The sequence below is a fragment of the Chiloscyllium plagiosum genome, unplaced genomic scaffold (genome assembly GCF_037043375.1).
Source record: "Chiloscyllium plagiosum isolate Xiang-an unplaced genomic scaffold, Cpla_swu_hap1 HiC_scaffold_50, whole genome shotgun sequence".
Lineage (NCBI taxonomy): Eukaryota > Metazoa > Chordata > Chondrichthyes > Orectolobiformes > Hemiscylliidae > Chiloscyllium > Chiloscyllium plagiosum.
The window spans coordinates 51295123-51315191 of record NW_028270188.1 but is presented as its reverse complement, the minus strand read 5'-3'; the positions used below and the strand labels follow the sequence as shown (position 1 = coordinate 51315191).

The 20069-nt window shown below is 52.5% G+C and overlaps 1 protein-coding gene across 1 annotated transcript; it reads left to right on the top strand.

Moving 5' to 3' along the window:
- The first annotated feature begins 777 nt into the window (after positions 1-777).
- LOC122541998 (membrane progestin receptor delta-like) lies at positions 778-19734 on the top strand. The gene is made up of 6 exons (XM_087985026.1): positions 778-1025; positions 5696-5896; positions 6527-6654; positions 12599-12804; positions 16766-16892; positions 19590-19734. The coding sequence occupies exons 2-6, from the start codon at positions 5846-5848 to the stop codon at positions 19732-19734; spliced, it is 657 nt and encodes a 218-aa protein (XP_087841152.1). The 5' UTR covers positions 778-1025; positions 5696-5845.
- Positions 19735-20069: the final 335 nt, after the last annotated feature.

Below are 20069 nucleotides of genomic sequence, written 5' to 3'. Positions count from 1 at the left end.
GCGGGGGGGGGTGGGGGGCGGCAGAGATGGTACAAGGTTGTAGCCCTTAAAGAGCAGAAAGGGTTAAGAAAGTGTAACAGAGTGAGGGCAGTGTCTCTTTAAGCAGCAGTGTCTCTTTAAGGGACACCACAGTGTTCCTAAATGATGGTACTGTCTCTTTAAGGAACAGGAAAGCATAACAGAGTGAGGGCAGTGTCTCTTTAAGCAGCAGTGTCTCTTTAAGGGACACCACAGTGTTCCTAAATGATGGTACTGTCTCTTTAAGGAACAGGAAAGCATAACAGAGTGAGGGCAGTGTCTCTTTAAGGAACCGTGTCTCTTTAAAGGGTACAGTGGCATTCCAAAGTGATGGTCCTGTCTCTTTAAGGGCAGGGTGAAGTGTGAGGGCAGTGTCTCTTTAAAGGGTGTTACAGTGTTCTTAAATGATGGTACTGTCTCTTTAAGGAACAAGAAAGTGTAACAGAGTGAGGGCAGGGTCGCTTTAAGGGGCCGTGTCTCTTTAAGGGGGGCAGTAGCATTCCAAAGTGATGGTCCTGTCTCTTTAAGGGGCAGGGTGAATTGTGAGGGCAGTGTCTCTTTAAGGGGCCATGTCTCTTTAAGGGGTGCAGTAGCATTCCAAAGTGATGGTCCTGTCTCTTGAAGGGGCAGGGTGGATTGTGAGGGCAGTGTCTCTTTAAGGGACAGTGCCACAGCGTGCACTGACTCTCTATGAAGATGATGGGGGGGGTGGGGGGGGGATTAATGGAGCAGAGCAGAGACTCTGTTCCTTTAAACGGCAGTTTCCAGGCAATCGGCTGATCCCGAAGAACACAAGGGACCCCTGTCTTTTCTTTCACAGGAATCCATCCCCCAGTGGGCGGGCACTGACTTCAGTTTCACAATCAAAGGAGAGGAAACCGAGGAACAGAGAGTGAGCTGTCAAAGTCATCTCTGTCTCTTTCTCACACACACACACTCTGTCAACAAACATCATGGACCATCAGAAGAGCCAGGAATTAAGCAGTCGGAAGTGAACTATAAAGTCGGTGAGTACTCTGCTCCCCAACTCCTTCGAAGAGTGGAAAGTTGTCAGCTTCCTGAGCACCAGTTTTGAGTTGAACAGTTCTGCAGCCCTCTCTCTCTCTCTCTCGCTTGCTCATGTTGTGTTTGCTCTCGGTCTGTGTTTTTCTTATTGTTGTTTGCAGACAAGTTTTTTGCAGTCTTATTGGTTGTAGGACAGTGTTCCTGTGTGTTCTGGGAAAAAAAAAGCAGGCTTGTTTTTCAACAAAAGATCTTGGAATTTAGTTTTTGGGAATGTTTGCCTTGCGGGTAGATTCACCGCTTGAACCGTCTTCTTCTGAGGCTTTTCTGAGTCTGGGTGTGGTGGGGTGTGACAAGGGTCAGGATGGGTTTACGCAAACGGTTAGAACAGAGAGGGATTACTTGGTTCAGGATCCCTGGCTCAAACTCGCTTTGCAACACCGTTGGCCCGCAGTCAGGAGTCAAGTCAATGTGGATACTGAACATGTTTGCTGGGAGGGCTTGAATTCAGGTCAGATAGTACCCCAAGAAATGTGCTGTCAGACTTAAGCCATTTCTCAGGATGAGTGCAGAAAGGTGCTCAGTTTTCATTTATTTGCAGATTAAACCCAGCACTTATTGCCTAATCTGCGCCTAGTTGCCCCCTTCAGAAAGTGGGGGTGAGTTGCCTTCTTAAAGGCAACTCCTAGGTGGTGTTGTTCAAGGGGGATTTTGACCCTGAAAGAATGGCCAACATATTTCCAAAGCGGGGACGATGTGGAAGTCTTGGAAGGGGGCACTTGCAAGGGCTGGTGTTCCCCAAGTATCCACTGCCCTTGGCTTTCCAAAAGGGATACTGGGTTTGGAAGGTGCTCGCTGAGGAACTGTAGGGAGTTGCCGCAGTGGGTCTCATAGATGGTACACATTGTTGCCACTGAGCGTTGGTGGTGGAGGGAGGGGGTGTTTGTGGATGCGGTGTCAACCAAGCAGGGGGCTGCTTTGTCCCTGGACGGTGTCCAGCTTCTCGAGTGTTGTTGGAGCTGTCCCTCCTTCCAGGGCATGTGAGGAGTATTCACTCACCCTCCTGACCTGTGAGGCAGGTACAGTGTAGGGAGAAATACAGGGTTTGGTTCTTAGCGAGTCAGAGTTATAGCGCACAGAAACAGACCCTTTGGTCCAACTCATCCCTGCTGACCTAATATCCGAAATCAACCTCGGCCCATTTAGAGTCAGAGAGATGTACAGCACGGAAACAGACCCTTCGGTCCATATCGTTCGTGTTAACCTGATAGCCTAAATTAACCGAGGCCCATTTAGAGTCAGAGAGATGTACAGCACGGAAACAGACCCTTCGGTCCAACTCGTCCATGCCAACCAGATATCCTAAATTAATCTGGTCCCATTTGCCAGCACTTGGCCCATATCCCTGTAAACCCAGTGCTTCTTGACTGGTGCCAATATAATGGATAGAGGACAAATCAGGAGACCAGCTGCGAAATCTCACTGGCGGAGTTCATGCGGGGTTTTACACGATAAGAAGTGTTAAGTTTACGTAGAAACCGGGTGAGAAGGCTCCTGGGGCTCTGTGTACAAAGAAAAGCAGAGAATAGGAACAAGAGTACGCCATTCGGCCCCTTTAAGGCTGCTCCCCCATTCTGTATTATCGCAGCTTTTCCATCCAACTCAGTTCCCCCCCTTCCCTTTCTTCCCTTAAGAACCACCTTGAAAACATTTAACATTCCATCCCTGACCCGTGCCGGAGAATTCCACAGCACCCCCACCCCCCCAACTCTCTGAGGTGAAGAGATTTCTCCCCATCTCAGTCCCGCTCCGTCTCCTTCAAACGCTGACCCTCACCCCCCACCCCCCACCCCCCCAGGTCATTGGGAACATCCTTCCTACCTTTTCCCTGTTAGAATCCATGGCCCGGTCTCTCAGTGGTCAGCACTGCTGCCTCACGGTGCCAGGGACCCGGGTTCGATTCCGCCCTCGGGCGACTGTCCGGGTGGAGTTTGCACATTCTCCCCCGTGTCTGCGTGGGTTTCCTCCGTGTGCTCCGGTTTCCTCCCACAGTCCAAAAGATGTGCAGGTTAGGGTGGATTGGCCATGGTAAAATTGCCCATCGTGTTCAGGAAATGTGTAGGGTAGGGGCATTAGTCAGGGGTAGATGTGGTGTAATAGGAAGTTTTGGTGTGGGTTGGAAGGGGCTATTGAAACGCACGTTGCTGTGTTCCTGGCCTGAGCAGGTACTCCCGGAAGATGGAATTATCTCCGGCCATCGCCACGCTAGGAGCTCAGGTCTGGACTGTCTGCTCAGCAGCTTTCAGACATCAAATGAATAGTCTGGGTCAGTAATAGGGACTGAGTAATAGTCTGAGTCAGTTACTCTTCGGAGGGTTGGTATAGATGTTTTGGGCCGAATGGCCTGCTTCCCTGCAGGGATTCTATGATCTTACAGGTTTCTATGAGATCTCCCCCACCTTGTTCATCTAAGCTCCCAGTGAATCTAGTCCTCACCAACCCGGTCTCTCTATATCCGTCAGGCCTGCCATTCCCAGGAATCAGTCCGGGAAACCTTCGCTGCCAATGGGATTCAGGGAGAGCTTGCCAATTGGATGCGTAATTGGCTTAACGGCGAGAGACAGATGGTGGAGGGTTACTTTTCAGACAGGAGGCCTGGGACCAGGGGTGTTCAACAGCGATCGGTGCTGGGTCCACTTTTGTTTGTCATTTATATAAAGTCGTAGAGATGTACAGCACGGAAACAGACCCTTCGGTCCAACCCGTCCATGCCGACCAGATATCCCAACCCAATCTAGTCCCACCTGCCAGCACCCGGCCCATATCCCTCCAAACCCTTCCTATTCATATACCCATCCAAATGCCTCTTAAATGTTGCAATTGTACCAGCCCCCATCACATCCTCTGGCAGCTCATTCCATACACGTACCATCCTCTGTGTGAAAAAGTTGCCCTTAGGTTTCTTATATACCTTTCCCCTCTCACCCTAAACCTATGCCCTCTAGTTCTGGACTCCCCCACCCCAGGGAAAAGACTTTGTCTATTTATCCTATCCATGCCCCTCATGATTTTATAAACCTCTATAAGGTCACCCCTCAGCCTCCGACGCTCCAGGGAAAACAGCCCCAGCCTGTTCAGCCTCTCCCTATAGCACAAATCCTCCAACCCTGGCAACATCCTTGTAAATCTTTTCTGAACCCTTTCAAGTTTCACAACATCTTTCTGATAGGAAGGAGACCACGCAATATTCCAACAGCAGCCTAACCAATGTCCTGTACAGCCGCAACATGACCTCCCGACTCCTGAACTCAATACTCTGACCAATAAAGGAAAGCATACCAAACGCCTTCTTCACCATCCTATCTACCTGTGACTCCACATATAAATGATGTGGATGTGAATACAGAAGGGATGGTTCGTAAGTTTGCAGATGACACCAGAATTGGTGCCTTAATTGACAATGAAGAAGCTTTTCTGAGGTTTCAGAGGGATCTTGATCAAATGGGTCAATGAGCTGGAAAATGGCAGGTCGATGGATAAACGCAGGGTGTTGCATTTTGGTAAAATAAACAAGGGGAGGACTTATACAATTAATGGTAGGGCTTCGAGTAGTGTTGTAGAACCGAAGAGCCCAGGGGTCCAGGGACATAATTCTTGAAAGTTTGCGTCACGTACAGACAGGGTGGTCAAGAAGGTGTTTTGCACACTTACCTTTGAGTGTAGGAGTTGGGATGTCCTGTTAAGGTTGTACAGGATGTTGGTGAGGCTTCTTCTGGAGTACTGGTCACCCTGTTACAGGAAGGATACTATCAGGCTGGGGAGGGTTCAGAAGAGATTTACCAGAATGTTGCCGGGAATGGAAGGGTTGAGTCACAAAGGAAGGCTGGGACTTTTTTCACCGGAGCGTAGGAGGTTCAGGGACAACCTTTCTAGAAGGTTATAAATTAATGAGGGCTATGGATAAGCGTTAATGGTAGGTGCCTTTTCCCTGGGATGGGGGATTTCAAGACAAGGGGCACATTTTTAAGGTGAGAGGAGAGAAATTTTAAAAAAGACGTGAGATGTCTTTTTTGTTTACACAGTGGATTCTCACGTGGAGTGAACTTCCACCTAACCTGCACAGCTTTCGATTGGGGTGGCACGGTGGCACAGTGGTTAGCACTGCTGCCTCACAGCACCAGGGACCCGGGTTCGATTCCAGCCTCGGGTGACAGTCTGTGTGGAGGTTGCACGTTCTCCCCACCCCCTCCCCCCCCCCACCCGTGTCTGCATGGGTTTCCTCCGGGTTCCTCCCACAATCCAAAGATGTACAGGTCAGGGTGAATTGGCCGTGCTAAATTGCCCATAGTGTCAGGCGCATTAGTCAGAGGGGAAACGGGTCTGGGTGGGTTACTCTTCGGAGGGTCGGTGTAGACTTGTTAGGCCGAAGGGCCTGTTTCCACACGGTAAGGAATCAAATGGTGGATGTGGGTACAGTTACAACCTTTAAAAGGCATTTGGATAAGTACATGAATTGGAAAGGTTTGAAGGGCTATGGGCCGAAGCAGGCAGGTGGGACGAGTTTAGTTTGGGATTATGGACTGGTTGGGACGAGGGATCTGTTTACGTGCTGTGACTATGAAAGGGGTCGAAGTTCCTCGAGTGTCCTGAATGGAATTCCTTCTGTGGTGTATAGTTGTTGGCCGAAGGAAGCCTGGAGTGTGCCCCCAGCTGGTAGGGACTGGCCGGGCGATGGAGTTGAGGAGGAGAACATGCCAAGGGAACTGGGCTTCTCTCTGCTGACTGTCCTGTCCCAGGGAAGTGCGGCGTCTCGTCCAGGGAGAGGATGTTGTCGGTGAAATTGCCACAGCTTTTAAACCATCACCAGGTCCCCGTGGTAAGTGTGACCTCGCCGAAATCTTCAGAGCAGAGGGATTCGAGTGGGAAATACACAGCAGCTCTGGCAGAGAGGGTGTGTGAGAGAGAAAGAGTTAACGCCTCCAGTTCTTCAGAGTTCAGTCAATCTGTAATCACCACACGTCTGTGTGGATTAAGGAAAATTGAAATTTAAGTGTGCAAATCTACACTGCAGAGCACTGCTCGTGACAGTGTTAAGTTCCTATGTCAACATTTCCCATTAGCTTTTTCCGGGTGAAGTGTCACGATGTAGTTCCAGACTCCGGCCACCTGGGGGAAGTGTACATCAGGCTGCCCTCTGAGGTAGGTGGACAACGCCCCACGCCCACTTGTTGGTACAAGAAATGGTTCTGGGTGGGTGTGTCGGAGGGAGGGGGGGGCCCAGGCGGAGGAGGAAGGGGCTAAGGAATGCCCTCCATTATCCTGGGGCCAACACTTTTTTACCAGCGTGAGGCGCTGTGGGTTGGATGGCCACAGTCTGTGGGATCTTGCTGTGCGGCCGCTTCTCGCGCGTCGAGCATGCAGTTGGTCGCCAAGGGCACCGGGAAGCTGTGGTGTGGGCTGGGAGGCGCTATCGAAACGCACGTTGCTGTCTTCCTGGCCTGTGCAGGTATTCCGGGAAGACGGAATTATCTCCGGCTATCGCCACCCCAGGAGCTCCGCCGTGGACTGTCTGCTCAGCAGCTTTCAGATGACAAACGAGACGGTGAACATTTGGACACATTTTCTGCCGACCTGGTAAGCCAATATCCTGCCTGGAGTGGGGGGTCCAGAGGGAACGGGGACACCATTTTTGGAGGCATCAGTTCCTTATGGTGGTATCTACAGCAGCAAACAGGCCAGTCGGCCTCTCTGCTCTGAAATGGGATTTCTGCTTCCCACCAGCCACCTCCCAAATCCCTCCCATCCTTCCCTGTGTCCCTCCCTGTCTCCCTCCTGTGTTTATTCAAAGCTTCACTGCTATCTTCACCTTGGCCACTCCCCGTGGGAGTGAATCCCCCATTCACCCCCCTACTCCACGTGGGAGCGTGTCCCTCGTTCACCCCCCCCACTCTCCCATGGGAGTGAGTCCCCCATTCTCTGCCCCCACTCCCCGTGAGAGCAAGTCCCCCATTCTCCCCCCCACTTCCCATGGGAGCGAGTCCCCCATTCCCCCCCCGCCCCACTTCCCGTGGAAGCGAGTCCCCCATTTCCCCTCCCCCACTTCCCGTGGGAGCAAGTCCCCCATTCTCTCCCCCCACAACCTGTGGGAGTGAGTCTCGCATTCTCTCCCCCCACTCCCCGTGGGAGCGAGTCCCCCATTCTCCCCCCACTCCCCGTGGGAGCGAGTCCCCCATTCTCCCACCACTCCCCGTGGGAGTGAGTCCCCCATTCTCCCCCCCACTCCCCGTGGGAGCGAGTCTCCCATTCTACCCCCCCACTCCCCGTGGGAGCGAGTCCCCCATTTACCCCCCCCCCCCCATACTCCCCGTGGAAGTGAGTCCCCCATTCTCCCCCACTCCCTATGGGAGCGAGTCCCCCATTCTCCCCCCACTCCCCGTGGGAGTGAGTCCCCCATTCTCCCCCCCACTCCCCGTGGGAGCGAGTCCCCCATTCTCCCCCCCCACTCCCCGTGGGAGCGAGTCCCCCATTCTCCCCCCCCCACTCCCCGTGGGAGTGAGTCCGCCCATTCTCCCCCCACTCCCACCACCCTTCCAGGATGCGAGTTCCTCTGGGTAAGATACGTATTCCCTAAATCAACCCCCTTCCCCTTGCCTCCAATCTCTGCCCTGAGGTTATTTTTCCCGAATTGAGCAGCCATTCTGGGTTTATAAAGGCCTCCATCAGATCTGCCCTGAGCTGCTTTTATTTCTAAAGCTCAAAACCCCGTCCCTTTCCCTCCCCCACTTGGGTTTTATTTTTTTGACCATCTCTCGGCTCTGGTATCCGACTTGCAAAATGTTTAACAAAACCGTGAAAGCGCCGGAAAAGCTCAGCAGGTCTGGGGAGAGAAATTCAACTTAACATTTCGGACCCTTCCTCAGAACTGAGGGTAGCTCAGAAGAAGTTGATTTCTATGCAGAAGGTAGGGTGAGGGGGGGGGGGGGGGAAGGAGTAAACAACAGATAGGGATGGAACTCAAAGACAGAGAGAAGAACAGTTGGACAGAGAAAGGATTGGATAATGGTCTGGCTTGGAGAGTCAACCAGAGAGGATACATCTCTAAGAAGGTTGGGAGGAGACTTAATTGAGACGTATAAGATAATCAGAGGGTTAGAGAGGGTGGACAGGGAGAGCCTTTTTCCTCAGACGGTGATGGCCAGCACAAGGGGACATATCTTTAAATTGAGGGGGTGATAGATATAGGACAGATGTCAGAGGTAGTTTCTTTACTCAGAGCAGTAGTAGGGGCGAGGAACGTACCGCCTGGAACAGTAGTAGATTCACCAACTTTCGGGGCATTTAAACGGTCATTGGAAGAGAATGGAGTAGTGTCGGTTAGCTTCAGCTTGGTTTCACAGGTCAACGCAACATTGAGGGCCGAAGGGCCTGTACTGCGCTGTAATGTTCTATAATAGCTGTTAATGGAGACTGTTAGTGGCTAATTATAGGTAGTGTGAAATGACAGACTGTGATAACAAGGCCTGGTGTGTTAGTGTGTGTGTGCACGTGTGTGTGTCTACATGTGTGTGTACATGTGTATATGTGTAAATATGTATGTGTCTACATGTGTGTACATGTACGTACGTACACACACGTAGACACAGATGTAGATGCACATGTATATACACACACATATGTACACACGTACACACACGCACACAGACATACACGAACACATACACACAGACATGCACACATACGTACGCACACAGACATATACACACATGCACACAGACACGCATACACACATGCACACACACGCAGACATACACACACATGCACACAGACATACATACACACCCACGTACATACACACGCACACAGACATACACGCACACGTACACACACAGACATACACACACACGCACACAGACATACACACAGACATACATACACACACACACGTATACACACAGACATACATACACACACACACGTATACACACAGACATACATACACACACACGTATACACACAGACATACATACACACACACACGTATACACACAGACATACATACACACAGACACACACACACACGTACACACACACGCACACAGACATACACACAGACACACAAACTAACACTCACGTACGTACATGGGAGCGTTCAGGCCCTACAATTGTTGAACTCGATATTGAGTCCAGAAAGCTGTGGCGTCCCCGAGTGGGAAATGAGGTGCTGTTCTTCGAGCTTGCACTGAACTTCCCTGGAATACTGCAGCAGGCCTGAGACACAGATATTGGCCCTGGAATAGGGCAAAGTGTTAAAGTGGCAGGCAGCTGGAAGCTCAGAGTCACCTCTCAGCCTCCAACCCTCCAGGGAGGAACAAAACTGTCCCAGACTCTCCAACCTTGGTAACATCCTCGTAAACCCGTGTTTTGCACCCTGTGCAGTTTAATAACGTCCTTCCTACAGCAGGGTGAACAGAATCGTTCAGACTGTGTTCGCCAGAATTCAGAAGAACAAGGGGGTGAGACACCTCATTAGAAAGCTGTAAACCTCTAACAGGGAGGATGTTCCTGATGGTGGGCGAGACCAGCTTCAGGGGCTCACAGTCTAAAGGAGATCGTCCACACCGAAGAGTAACCCACCCAGACCCATTCCCCGAACTTATTACTCTATATTTACCTCTAACTAACATCCCTGGGCAATTTAGCACGGCCAATCCACCCTAACCTGCACATCTTTGGATTGTGGGAGCACCCGGAGGAAACCCACGCAGGCACGGGGAGAATGTGCAAACTCACCCGAGGCTGGAATCGAATCCGGGTCCCTGGTGCTGTGAGGCAACCATGCTAACCACCGAGCCACCATGTGAGATGGAGAGAAATGTCTTCCCCTAGAGAGTGGGGAGTCTGGGAAAGCACTCGGGGGCCGGAACATTGAATATTTTGAATAAGGAGTTGGGTATACATCTAAAAGGATCAAAGATCTTGTCTCGTCATCCTATCCATACCCCCCCAGTGATTTTCTAAACCCCTGTAAGGTCACCCCTCAGCGTTTTGCACTCCAGTTAATAAAAGTTCCATGCCTATCTGGCCTATCCTTATAACTCAACCCCTCCAGTCTCGGTAAAGTTCTGGTAAATTCTTTGTTGCACCCTTTGCAGTTTTAATAACACCCTTCCTATAGCAGACCTGCACGCAGTACTCCAAATGTGACCTCACCAATGTCTTGTACAGCTGCAACATGACCTGCCAACTCCTGTACTCCATGCTCTGACCTATGAAGGCAAGCATGCCATACGCCGTCCTCACCTGTGACGCCAGCTTACTATGTACAAGGGCAGGGCAATATGGAGCTGCGTGTAACGTGAGTGAGGTTACAGTTGGGGTCGAGTCATACAGCACAGAAACCGACCCTTCGTTCCAACCAGCCCATCCCGACCACAATCCCAATCTAAACCTGTTCCCACCTGCCTGATCCTGGTCCATATCCTCTCCAAACTTTTCCCATGTACTTATCCAAATGTTTTCTCAACTGCACCTACATCCACCACTTCCTCCGAAAGTTCATTTCACACACGAACCACCCTCTGGATAAAAACATCTGCCTCTTACGTCTTTATTAAAACCTCTCTCCTCTCACCTTAAAAATGTGCCCCCTAATCTTGAAACTAGGGAAAAGACAACTGCCATTTACTCTATCGGTATCTCTCATTATTTTATATACTTCTGTCAGGCCGCCTCTCAACCTCCCACACTCCAGTGAAAGAAATTCCCAGCCTGTCCCCATAACTCAAAACCTCCACTCCCCGGCTATAGCCTGGGAAATCTCTTCTGAGCCCTCTCCAGTTTAATAACGTCCCTGCTATAATAAGGCGATCAGAACTGCGCGTCGCACTCAGCTGGGGTTGTTTTCCTGAGAATGGGGAAGACCAAGTGGGGACCTGATAGAGGGATGCAGCCCTCCGAGGGGCATAGACTGGGAGAATCTCTTCCCCCTTTCAGTCGAGGGGGGTCAGTAACCCATGGGGCACAGAAGACTTTGAGGGGACATATCACCATCAAGAGGCTGGTGGGAACTCGGAACCCATGCCCTGAAAGACATTGGGGAGGGGGAATGGGATAGCATGGAGAACTGCTTGGGACATAATGGGCTGAGTGGCCTCTTTCTGTGCTGCAAGACACGATGACTCTTACCTCAATGAACTGGGGCCAAGTCAGTGCCTTTGCTCTGGGTGAGGTGTGGAGCCATGTGTAGCCTCAGACTGGGCACAGACGGCAGATTTCTCTAATCTGTGCTCCCGATGGGGTGGGGGGAATAGATTGTTACAACAATCAGTGACTCCCCCATCACAGAGAATTCCTTCCAATTCCCGGATTTGGTCGATTTTGTGCGTCTAAGTTCCGTTAGGATTTTTAAACAAATTTTATTCAGTCACGGGATGAGGGCATCACTGGCTAGGATCAGAATTTATTGCCCATCCCTAATTGCCACATTGCTGTGGGCTGGAGTCACCTGACTAAGGTAAGGGCAGTTTCCCTCCCTAAAGGGGCAGCATAGTGGCTCAGTGGTTAGCACTGCTGCCTTACACTGCCAGGGTCCCAGGTTCGATTCCACACTCGGGTGACTGTCTGTGTGGAGTTTGCACATTCTCCCCGTGTCTGCGTGGGTTTCCTCCCACAGTCCAAAAGATGTGCAGGTTAGGGTGAATTGGCCGTGCTAAATTGCCCCATAGAGTTAGGTGCATTAGTTAGGGGGAATGGATCTGGGTGGGTTACTCTTCGGAGGGTGAGTGTGGACTTGTTGGGCCCAAGGGCCTGTTTCCACACTGTAGGGAATCTAATCTAATCCACTCATATCTCAGGAAGGATGTACTGGCCCTTGAACATGTTCAGAAGAGGTTCATAAGAATGGTCCCAGGAATGAGAAGCTTAACATATGAGGAATGTTTGAGGACTGCAGGTCCATATTTGATGATGGTTAGAAGGATGAGGGAGATTTAGTTGATATATATGGAATTCTGAATGGCCTGGACAGAGTGGATGTTGGGAAGATGTCTGCCTCAGTGTAAAGGGAAGGCCTTTTAGAACAGAGCTAAGGAGAAACGTCTTAGGCCAGAGAGTGGGGAATTTATGGGATTCACTGCCACAGAAGGCTGGGGAGGCCTGGTCATTGAGGATATTGAAGACAGACATAAATAAGTTCTTACAGATCATGGGTTATGGGGAGAAAGCAGGAGAATGTGGTTGAGAAACTTATCATTGAACGGTGGAACAGATTCGATGGGCTGAATGGCCTAATTTCTCCTCCTACGTTTTATGGCCATCGCCTCCTACCATTCTATTTTAGAATATGGCCGTGGTGGGATTTGAACCGAGAGCTTGTTGTGGGGAAGGGGGAGGGGTTGGGTGGGTGAGGGAGTTGTGGATTACTAGCCCAGTGATCGTCCCTGCCAGAGTGGTTGAGCCCTGCTTTCTTTCTGAAGTACTGGCGCCGTTGACCGGGGATGGCACCTTTGGGAGATCACTGGCGATGGCGGTTAGCGCTGCGTAGCCGGCCCCTGACGGTTCTCTCCCTGGTGTGCTGCAGGTACTTTCTATGGAGGTTCCTGGCCCTCTCGCACTCTGTGGACTTCTACAACGAGGCGTACGCCTGGCCGCTGTTTGTCTACATGTTGGTCATCTGCCTGTACCCCTTCATTTCCAGCTGTGCCCACACCTTCAGCACCATGTCCGCGCACATCCGCCATGTCTGCTACTTCCTCGACTATGGAGCCCTCAGCCTCTACAGCCTGGGTACGGTCACTCTCCCTCACTCCCGCCATCTGCCCGGCCGTATCCCAAGCCTCACTGCAGGAGGCCGTTTGTTGTTAAGCTTGGTGCTTCTAGCCAGTGGGGGGGGGGGTGCTGTGACTGGGTGGGGGCGGGGGCGGGTTTGTTGGGCGACACACTCAGAGGAAGATGGAGAGAGCATTAGACAGCACAGAAACAGAGTCTTTGACCCAGCCAGTCCATCGTCCCAAGCTGAACTAGTCCCACCTGCCTGCCCCGAACCCATATCCCTCCAAACCTTCCCTGTTCATGTACTTATCCCAATGTCTTTTAACTTTTGTAACTCTGCCCCCATCCTCTGAAAGAGGTAGGAGCAGAAATTAGGCCATTCGGCCCATCGAATCTGCTCCGCCATTCAATCATGGCTGATAGGTTACTCAACCCCCCCCCCCACTCTCACTTTATGAACGGCATGGTGGTTAGCACTGCTGCCTCACAGCGCCAGAGACCCAGGTTCAATTCCCGCCTCAGGCGACTGTCTGTGTGGAGCTTGCACATTCTCCCCGTGTCTGCGTGGGTTTCCTCCGGGTGCTCCGGTTTCCTCCCACAGTCCAAGAATGTGCAGGTTAGGGTGAATTGGCCATGCTAAATTGCCCGTAGTGTTAGGTGAAGGGGTAAATGTAGGGGAACGGGTCTGGGTGGGTCGCGCTTCGGCGGGTCGGTGTGGACTTGTTGGGCCGAAGGGCCTGTTTCCACACTGTAAGTAATCTAATCTAATCTCATGCTTTCTCCCTGTAACCCTCGATGCCCTTCCTACTCAAGAACCTATCTATCTCCATCTTAAATATCCCCTGATGAAGGAGCGTCGCTCCGAAAGCTAGTGCTTCCAATTAAACCTGTTGGATTATAACCTGGTGTTGTGTGATTTTTAACTTTGTCCACCCCAGTCCAACACTGGCATCTCCAAATCATCTTAAATAATACATCCTTTGTGCAAAACATTAATTGCCCCTCATGTCCTTTTTAAATCTTTCTCCTCTCTATTTAAAAATAATCTTGAAATCTCCTATTCTGTGGAAAATATACCTCTATTCACCTCTACATAAACCTCTGTAAGGACACCTCTCAACCTCCTACACTCCAGTGAAAAAAGTTTCAACTTTTCCGTATAAGTCAAGCCCTCCATTCCCAGCAACATCCTGGTGGATCTCTTCTGAACCCTGTCCAGCTTAATAATATCCTTCCTGTAACAACACGACCAGAGCTGGACACAGTTCTCCAAATGAGACCTAACCAATGTCCTGTTACAGCCTCAACATGACATTGTTAGGGAGACCACCCCCTTGTGTCCCCATGTCCCCATTTGTATCAGCCTTCCCTCTTCTCCCTCCCATCTCCCCCATCTCCCCCCCCAATCTACCACCTCAGCCTCCCTCTGTTACCCCATCTGTGTCTCCCTTCCCTCTCGTCTATTCTTCAGAGGCGATAAGTTGGGGAAAGGTGGAAGGGAGGGACGGATGGGGAGACAGATGAGGAGAATTGTCCTGTTCTGGTCATCCTGCTCTAGAAAGGATATTATTAAGTGGAGAGGGTTCAGAAGAGATCTATCAGGGTGTTGCAGAGAATGGAGGATTTGACTCATAAAGAGAGGCTGGGACATGTTTCACTGGAGCATGGGAGGCTGAGGGGTGACCTTCTAGAAAGTTCATAAAGTCATGATGGGTGTAGATTCGGTAAATGGCAGATGTCGTTTCTCTAGGGTGGGGGATCTAAAGAACAGAAGGTACATTTTTAAGGTGAGAGGGGAGAGATTTAAAAAAAAAGACAGGAGAGCCAAGTGTTTTTACACAGAGTGGTTCGAGTGTGGAATGACATTCCTGGGGAAGTGATGGATGCAGGTAGAGTTACAACGTTTAAAAGACATTTGGATAAGTGCATGAAGAGGACAGGTTATGAAAAACATGGCCCAGGAGCAAGCAGGTGGGACTAGTGTATTTGGGGATTATGTTCAGCATGGACTGTTTGGAGCGAAGGGTCTGTTTTAGTGCTGTAAGACGCTGAGAGTGAGCTGGGGAGAGAGATGGGGATGGAGGGAGATGGATGAGAGGAAGTTGGGGAGGGAGAGAGAGAGGGAAGGGGAGAGAGATGGGGATGGAGGGAGATGGATGAGAGGGAGTTGGGGAGGGAGAGAAAGAGGGAAGGGGGAGAGAGATGGGGATGGAGGGAGATGGATGAGAGGACATTGGGGAGGGAGAGAGAGATGGGGATGGACGTAGATGGATGAGAGGGAGTTCGGGAGGGAGCGAGAGAGAGAGATGGGGATGGAGGGAGATGGATGAGGGAGAGTTGGGGAGGGAGAGAAAGAGGGAAGGGGAGAGAGATGGGGATAGAGGGAGATGGATGAGAGGACATTGAGGAGGGAGAGAGAGATGGGGATAGAGGGAGATGGATGAGAGGGTGTTGGGGAGGGAGAGAGAGATGGGGATGAAGGAAGATGGATGAGAGGGAGTTGGGGAGGGAGAGAGAGATGGGGATGGAGGGAGATGGATGAGAGGGAGTTGGGGAGGGAGAGAGAGATGGGGATGAAGGAAGATGGATGAGAGGGAGTTGGGGAGGGGGAGAGAGATGAGGATGGAGGGAGATGGATGAGAGAGAGTTGGGGAGGGAGAGAGAGATGGGGATGGAGGAAGATGGATGAGAGGGAGTTGAGAAGGGAGAGAAAGAGGGAAGGGGAGAGAGATGGGGATGGAGGGAGATGGATGAGAGGGAGTTGGGGAGGGAGAGAAAGAGGGAAGGGGAGAGAGATGGGGATGGAGGGAGATGGGGATGGAGGGAGATGGATGAGAGGGAGATGGGAAGGGAGAGAGAGATGGGGATGGAGGGAGATGGATGAGAGAGAGTTGGGGAGGGAGAGAAAGAGGGAAGGGGAGAGAGATGGGGTGGAGGGAGATGGATGAGATGGAGTTGGGGAGGGAGAGAAAGAGGGAAAGGAAAGAGAGATGGAGATGGATGAGAGGGAAATGGAGAGGGAGAGGAAGAGGGAAGGGAGAGACTGATCAGGACGGTGGGAGAAGGATGTTAATGGGGGGGAGAGAAAGAGGGAAGGGAGAGACGGACATGGACAGAGGTGGGGGGGGATGGTAAGAGAGGTGGGGAAGCGTGAGATGGAGGGAAACGGGGAGGGGGAGGGGAAGAGGGCACAGGAGACAGGAAGACGAAGGATGTGCGACTCGGGGAAGGGAAGAGGGAGCCAGGCAAAGGGGGGATGGGGGAGAGGGGAGGAAGAATGAGAGATATAAAGGGGATGGGTGGGGGTGGGGAAAGCGGGTGAAGGAGACAGAAGCATGGAGAACTGTGGTGGAGCGATAAAACTCCAGGAGCTGGAACGTGACCTATAGACACTCCCTCTCCCTCTCGCTCGCTGTCTCTATTTCTCTCTTTCTCACTCCCGCTCTCGCTCTCTCTCTCTCTCTCGCTCTCTCTTTTCCCCACTCCTGCCCAGTCCCACGTCTGCATTTGCCAGTGAGTGGTACCAGCAAAGGATCAGGGAGCTCTCTGGCTCGCTCGTTGTGATGGGCAGAGTGTATCAGCCAGCCCTGTATGAGTGGGAGTGCGGGAGACAGACAGGCAGAGGCATTGTCTGTGGGAATAAAGAACGGATTCACTGCTTTGTTACTCAGCGCAGAATTAATGTTCCAGTGGACACACCGCTGCCCTTGTCCTTCCCCGCAAAGTCACACGGACAACAACCCTCTAAGGAGCAGGAAGTGAGCGGCCGTTCGGTTTAAGTGGAGGAGTCACTGACTGAGTTGCTGAGAGTGGGATTGTGGGAAGCCAGGCTGAGGGGCCTAACGTTGTGGGGCCCAGTCAGAGGCAGAGAGCGAGGAAAGGCCCAGGCTTCAGTCCCAGTCTCTGCTGTGCCACAGGGAACGTGAGGGGGTTGCTGGTTTGGATCCCGATGCTGATCCTGGTTTGTCCATTGCAGGGTGTGCTGTCTCGTACAGGGCCTACATCATACCTGACCGGTGGATTAATAGCACCCTCCACTGCTACTTCACCCACGTGGCTGTCTTCAACTCCTTGGTCTGCACGACCCTCTCCTGCTATTCCAGGTAGGTACGACATGGAGCACCAGAGACAAACCCGGACCCGGCCCCAGGCTCCGGGAAACAGGGCAAGACCAGGCCCCAGGGCCTCAGAATCAATCCCGAACCAGGTGCCAGCCTCCGGGAAACAGGGCAAGACCAAGCCCCAGAGTCAATCCCAAACCAGGCCCCAAGACCCCAGGAAACAGGCCAAAACCAGGCCACAGAGCCCCAGAGACAAACCCTGACCAGGCCCCAGGCTCCGAGAAAGAGGGCAAGATCAGGTCACGGGGCCCGAGACAATCCTGAACCAAGCCCCAGGTCCCAGGAAACAGGGCATGACCAGGCCACAGGGCCCCAGAGACAAACCTGGAACTGGCCCCAGGCTCTGGAAAACAGGGCAAGACCAGGCCATATGGCCTCAGAGACAATCCTGAACCAGGTCCCAGGCCCCAGGAAGCAGGCCAAGATCAAGCCACAGGGCCCCAGAGACAATCCAGAACCAGGTCCCAGGTGTCAGGAACCAGGCCACAGGGCCTGAGTGACAATCCAAAACCAGGCCATCAGGAGATGCTCTGGAACTGGGCCCCAATATCTGAGTGATGAAATCTGAAAAAGGCCATGGGTGGCACAATGAATACCAGGCCACAGGTTCTGGAAGTTGTACTCTGATCAGGCCTCAAGACATTTCCTACCGGGCTTCACGAGTTGGGGGACGGACCAGGCTTATGCCTGAAGCGTCGATTTTCCTGCTTCTCGGATGCTGCCTGACTTGCTGTGCTTGTCCAGCACCACACTCTCGACTCTGATCTCCGGCATCTGCAGTCCTCACTTTCTCCTAGATGGACCAGGCCTCACGGTCTTACACACCTGGAGTTGTACAGGACATTGGCGAGGCCTCGTCTGGAGAACTGTATCCAGTTCTGGTCACCCTGTTACAGGGAGGAGATTATTAAACTGGAGAGGGTCCAGAAGAGATTTACCGGGATGTTGCCGGGTACGGAGGGTTTGAGATTTAAGGAGAGGCTGGATAGTCTGGGGCATTTTTCACGAGAGCGTAGGAGGTTGAGGGGTGACCTGATAGAGGTTTATTAAATCATGAGAGAGGCATATGTAAGGTGAATGGCAGGTTTTCCCCAGAGTGGGGAAATTCAAAACTAGGGGATATGTTTTTAAGGTGAGAGGATAAAGATTTTAAAAAAGACATGAGGGGTAAATGTTTTTTAAAGGGTGAGGTGGTTCGTTTGTGGAATGAACTTCCAAAGGAACTGGTGGATGTGGGTACAGTTACAATGATTAGATATTTGGATGAGTACATGAACAGGAAAGGTTTGGAGGGATATGGGCCAGGAGCAGGCAGGTGGGACTAGTTTAGTTTGGGAACATGGTTGGCATGGACTGGTTGGACCGAAGGGTCTTTTTCTGTGCTTACAATTGTATGACCATGCCCCATGACCTGAAAGACATTCCCCAACCAAGCTTCACGACCCAGGGGATGCACCAGGAACAGAGTCTGAGAGACCAATCCTGACCAGGCCCTGGATGATACACCTGGTCCCAGATCCGAGGAGATGCACCAGGACTAGGCCGCAGGCTGAGAGGAGCTCCTCTACTAGGCGTCAGGACCCTGGAAACACTAAGGCCAGGCCCTGGATGACCCACTGGGCTCCAGGCCCCAGGGTCTGAAAGACAACGTCTCATCGGGCCTTTGGACCTAGGAGATGCACTGGCATGAGGTCCCATGGCCTGAGGGCCAAACCTAGACCAGGCCTCAGGCCTGAGGGCCACACCCAGACCAGGCCCAACGGCCTGAGGGCCACACCAAGGCCAGGCCACGGGCCTGAGGGCCAAACCCAGACCAGGCCTGACAGCCACACCCAGACCAGGCCCCACAGTCTGAGGGCCACACCCAGACCGGGTCTGACTGCCTGAGTGCCAAATCCAGACCAGGGCCCACAGTCTGAGGGCCACACCCAGACCGGGTCTGACTGCCTGAGTGCCAAATCCAGACCAGGCCCCGGGCCTGAGAGCCACACCTAGGCCAGGCCCCAGGGACTGAGAGCCACACCCAGACCAGGCCCCGGGCCTGAGAGCCACACACAGACCAAGCCCCGGGCCTGAGAGCCACACCCAGACCAGCACCCACAGCCTGAGGAACACACCCAGACCAAGCCTGAGAGCCACACCCAGACCAGGCCCCGGGTCTGAGAGCCACACCCAGACGAGGACCCACAGCCTGAGGGACACACCCAGACCAGGCCTGAGAGCCACACCCAGACCAGGCCCCACAGTCTGAGGGCCACGCCCAGATTAGGCCCCAGGCCTGAGAGCCACACTCAGACCAGGCTCCACAGTCTGAAGGCCACACTCAGACCGGGTCTGAGCGCCTGATTGCCAAATCCAGACCAGGCCCCGGGCCTGGGAGCCACACCGAGACCAGGCCCCACAGTCTGAGGGCCACACCCAGACCAGGCCTGAGTGCCAAATCCAGACTAGGCCCCGGGCCTGGGAGCCACACCCAGACCAGGCCCCACAGTCTGAGGGCCACACCCAGACCTGAGTGCCAAATCCAGACCAGGCCCAGGAGCTGAGTGCCAAACCCAGACCAAGCCTGAGATGATACATTGGACTGCCACCACTTGGCAGGGGGAGGGTTGGCCATGCATGCCTTCTTTTCTTTTAACATCTGTCTCTGGTTTTATGTTTCGTTTTGAACGTTTCCAGGTTCCTGGAGATCGAACAGCCTAAACTGAGCAAAACGCTGCGGATAACAGCATTCAGCCTCCCGTTCCTGTTTGACAACATCCCACTATTCTACAGGGTAAGGAAGCTACAAACTGGCTATTACCCAGGGGGCTATCGGGAATAGTTTACTCCCTTCTGAGAATGTATGGACTCTGTGTTACAAGCGCGTGTCGCTTTCTGGATATGTATCTGGGAGCCACAACAGCGCTGCTGCTGTCTGGGAGGGTGTAACTGCAGTGTGACGTGTTTACATAGAGCTTTCCCCTGTCTTAGACGGCCAGTGGCCATTTTTGTTTCTTGTGGGGGGGGGCTAGCGAGGAGGTGGGGGAAGCTCATGCCATCAGGTCGCAGTGGGGATGAAGGGGGAGTGGGGGTTCAATCCAGAGCAACCAAGACATTCTGGTGGGGGGGGGGGGTGGAGAGGTGGAGGGGAGGTTGGGGGGGGAGGTGGAGGGGAGG

Coding starts and splice junctions, on each gene's coding strand:
- LOC122541998 (XM_087985026.1), top strand. CDS start 5,846: ATGTTGTCGGTGAAATTGCCACAGCTTTTAAACCATCACCAGGTCCCC. Junction 6,655..12,598: donor ACACATTTTCTGCCGACCTG/GTAAGCCAATAT, acceptor GGTGTGCTGCAG/GTACTTTCTATGGAGGTTCC. Junction 16,893..19,589: donor ACCCTCTCCTGCTATTCCAG/GTAGGTACGACA, acceptor GAACGTTTCCAG/GTTCCTGGAGATCGAACAGC.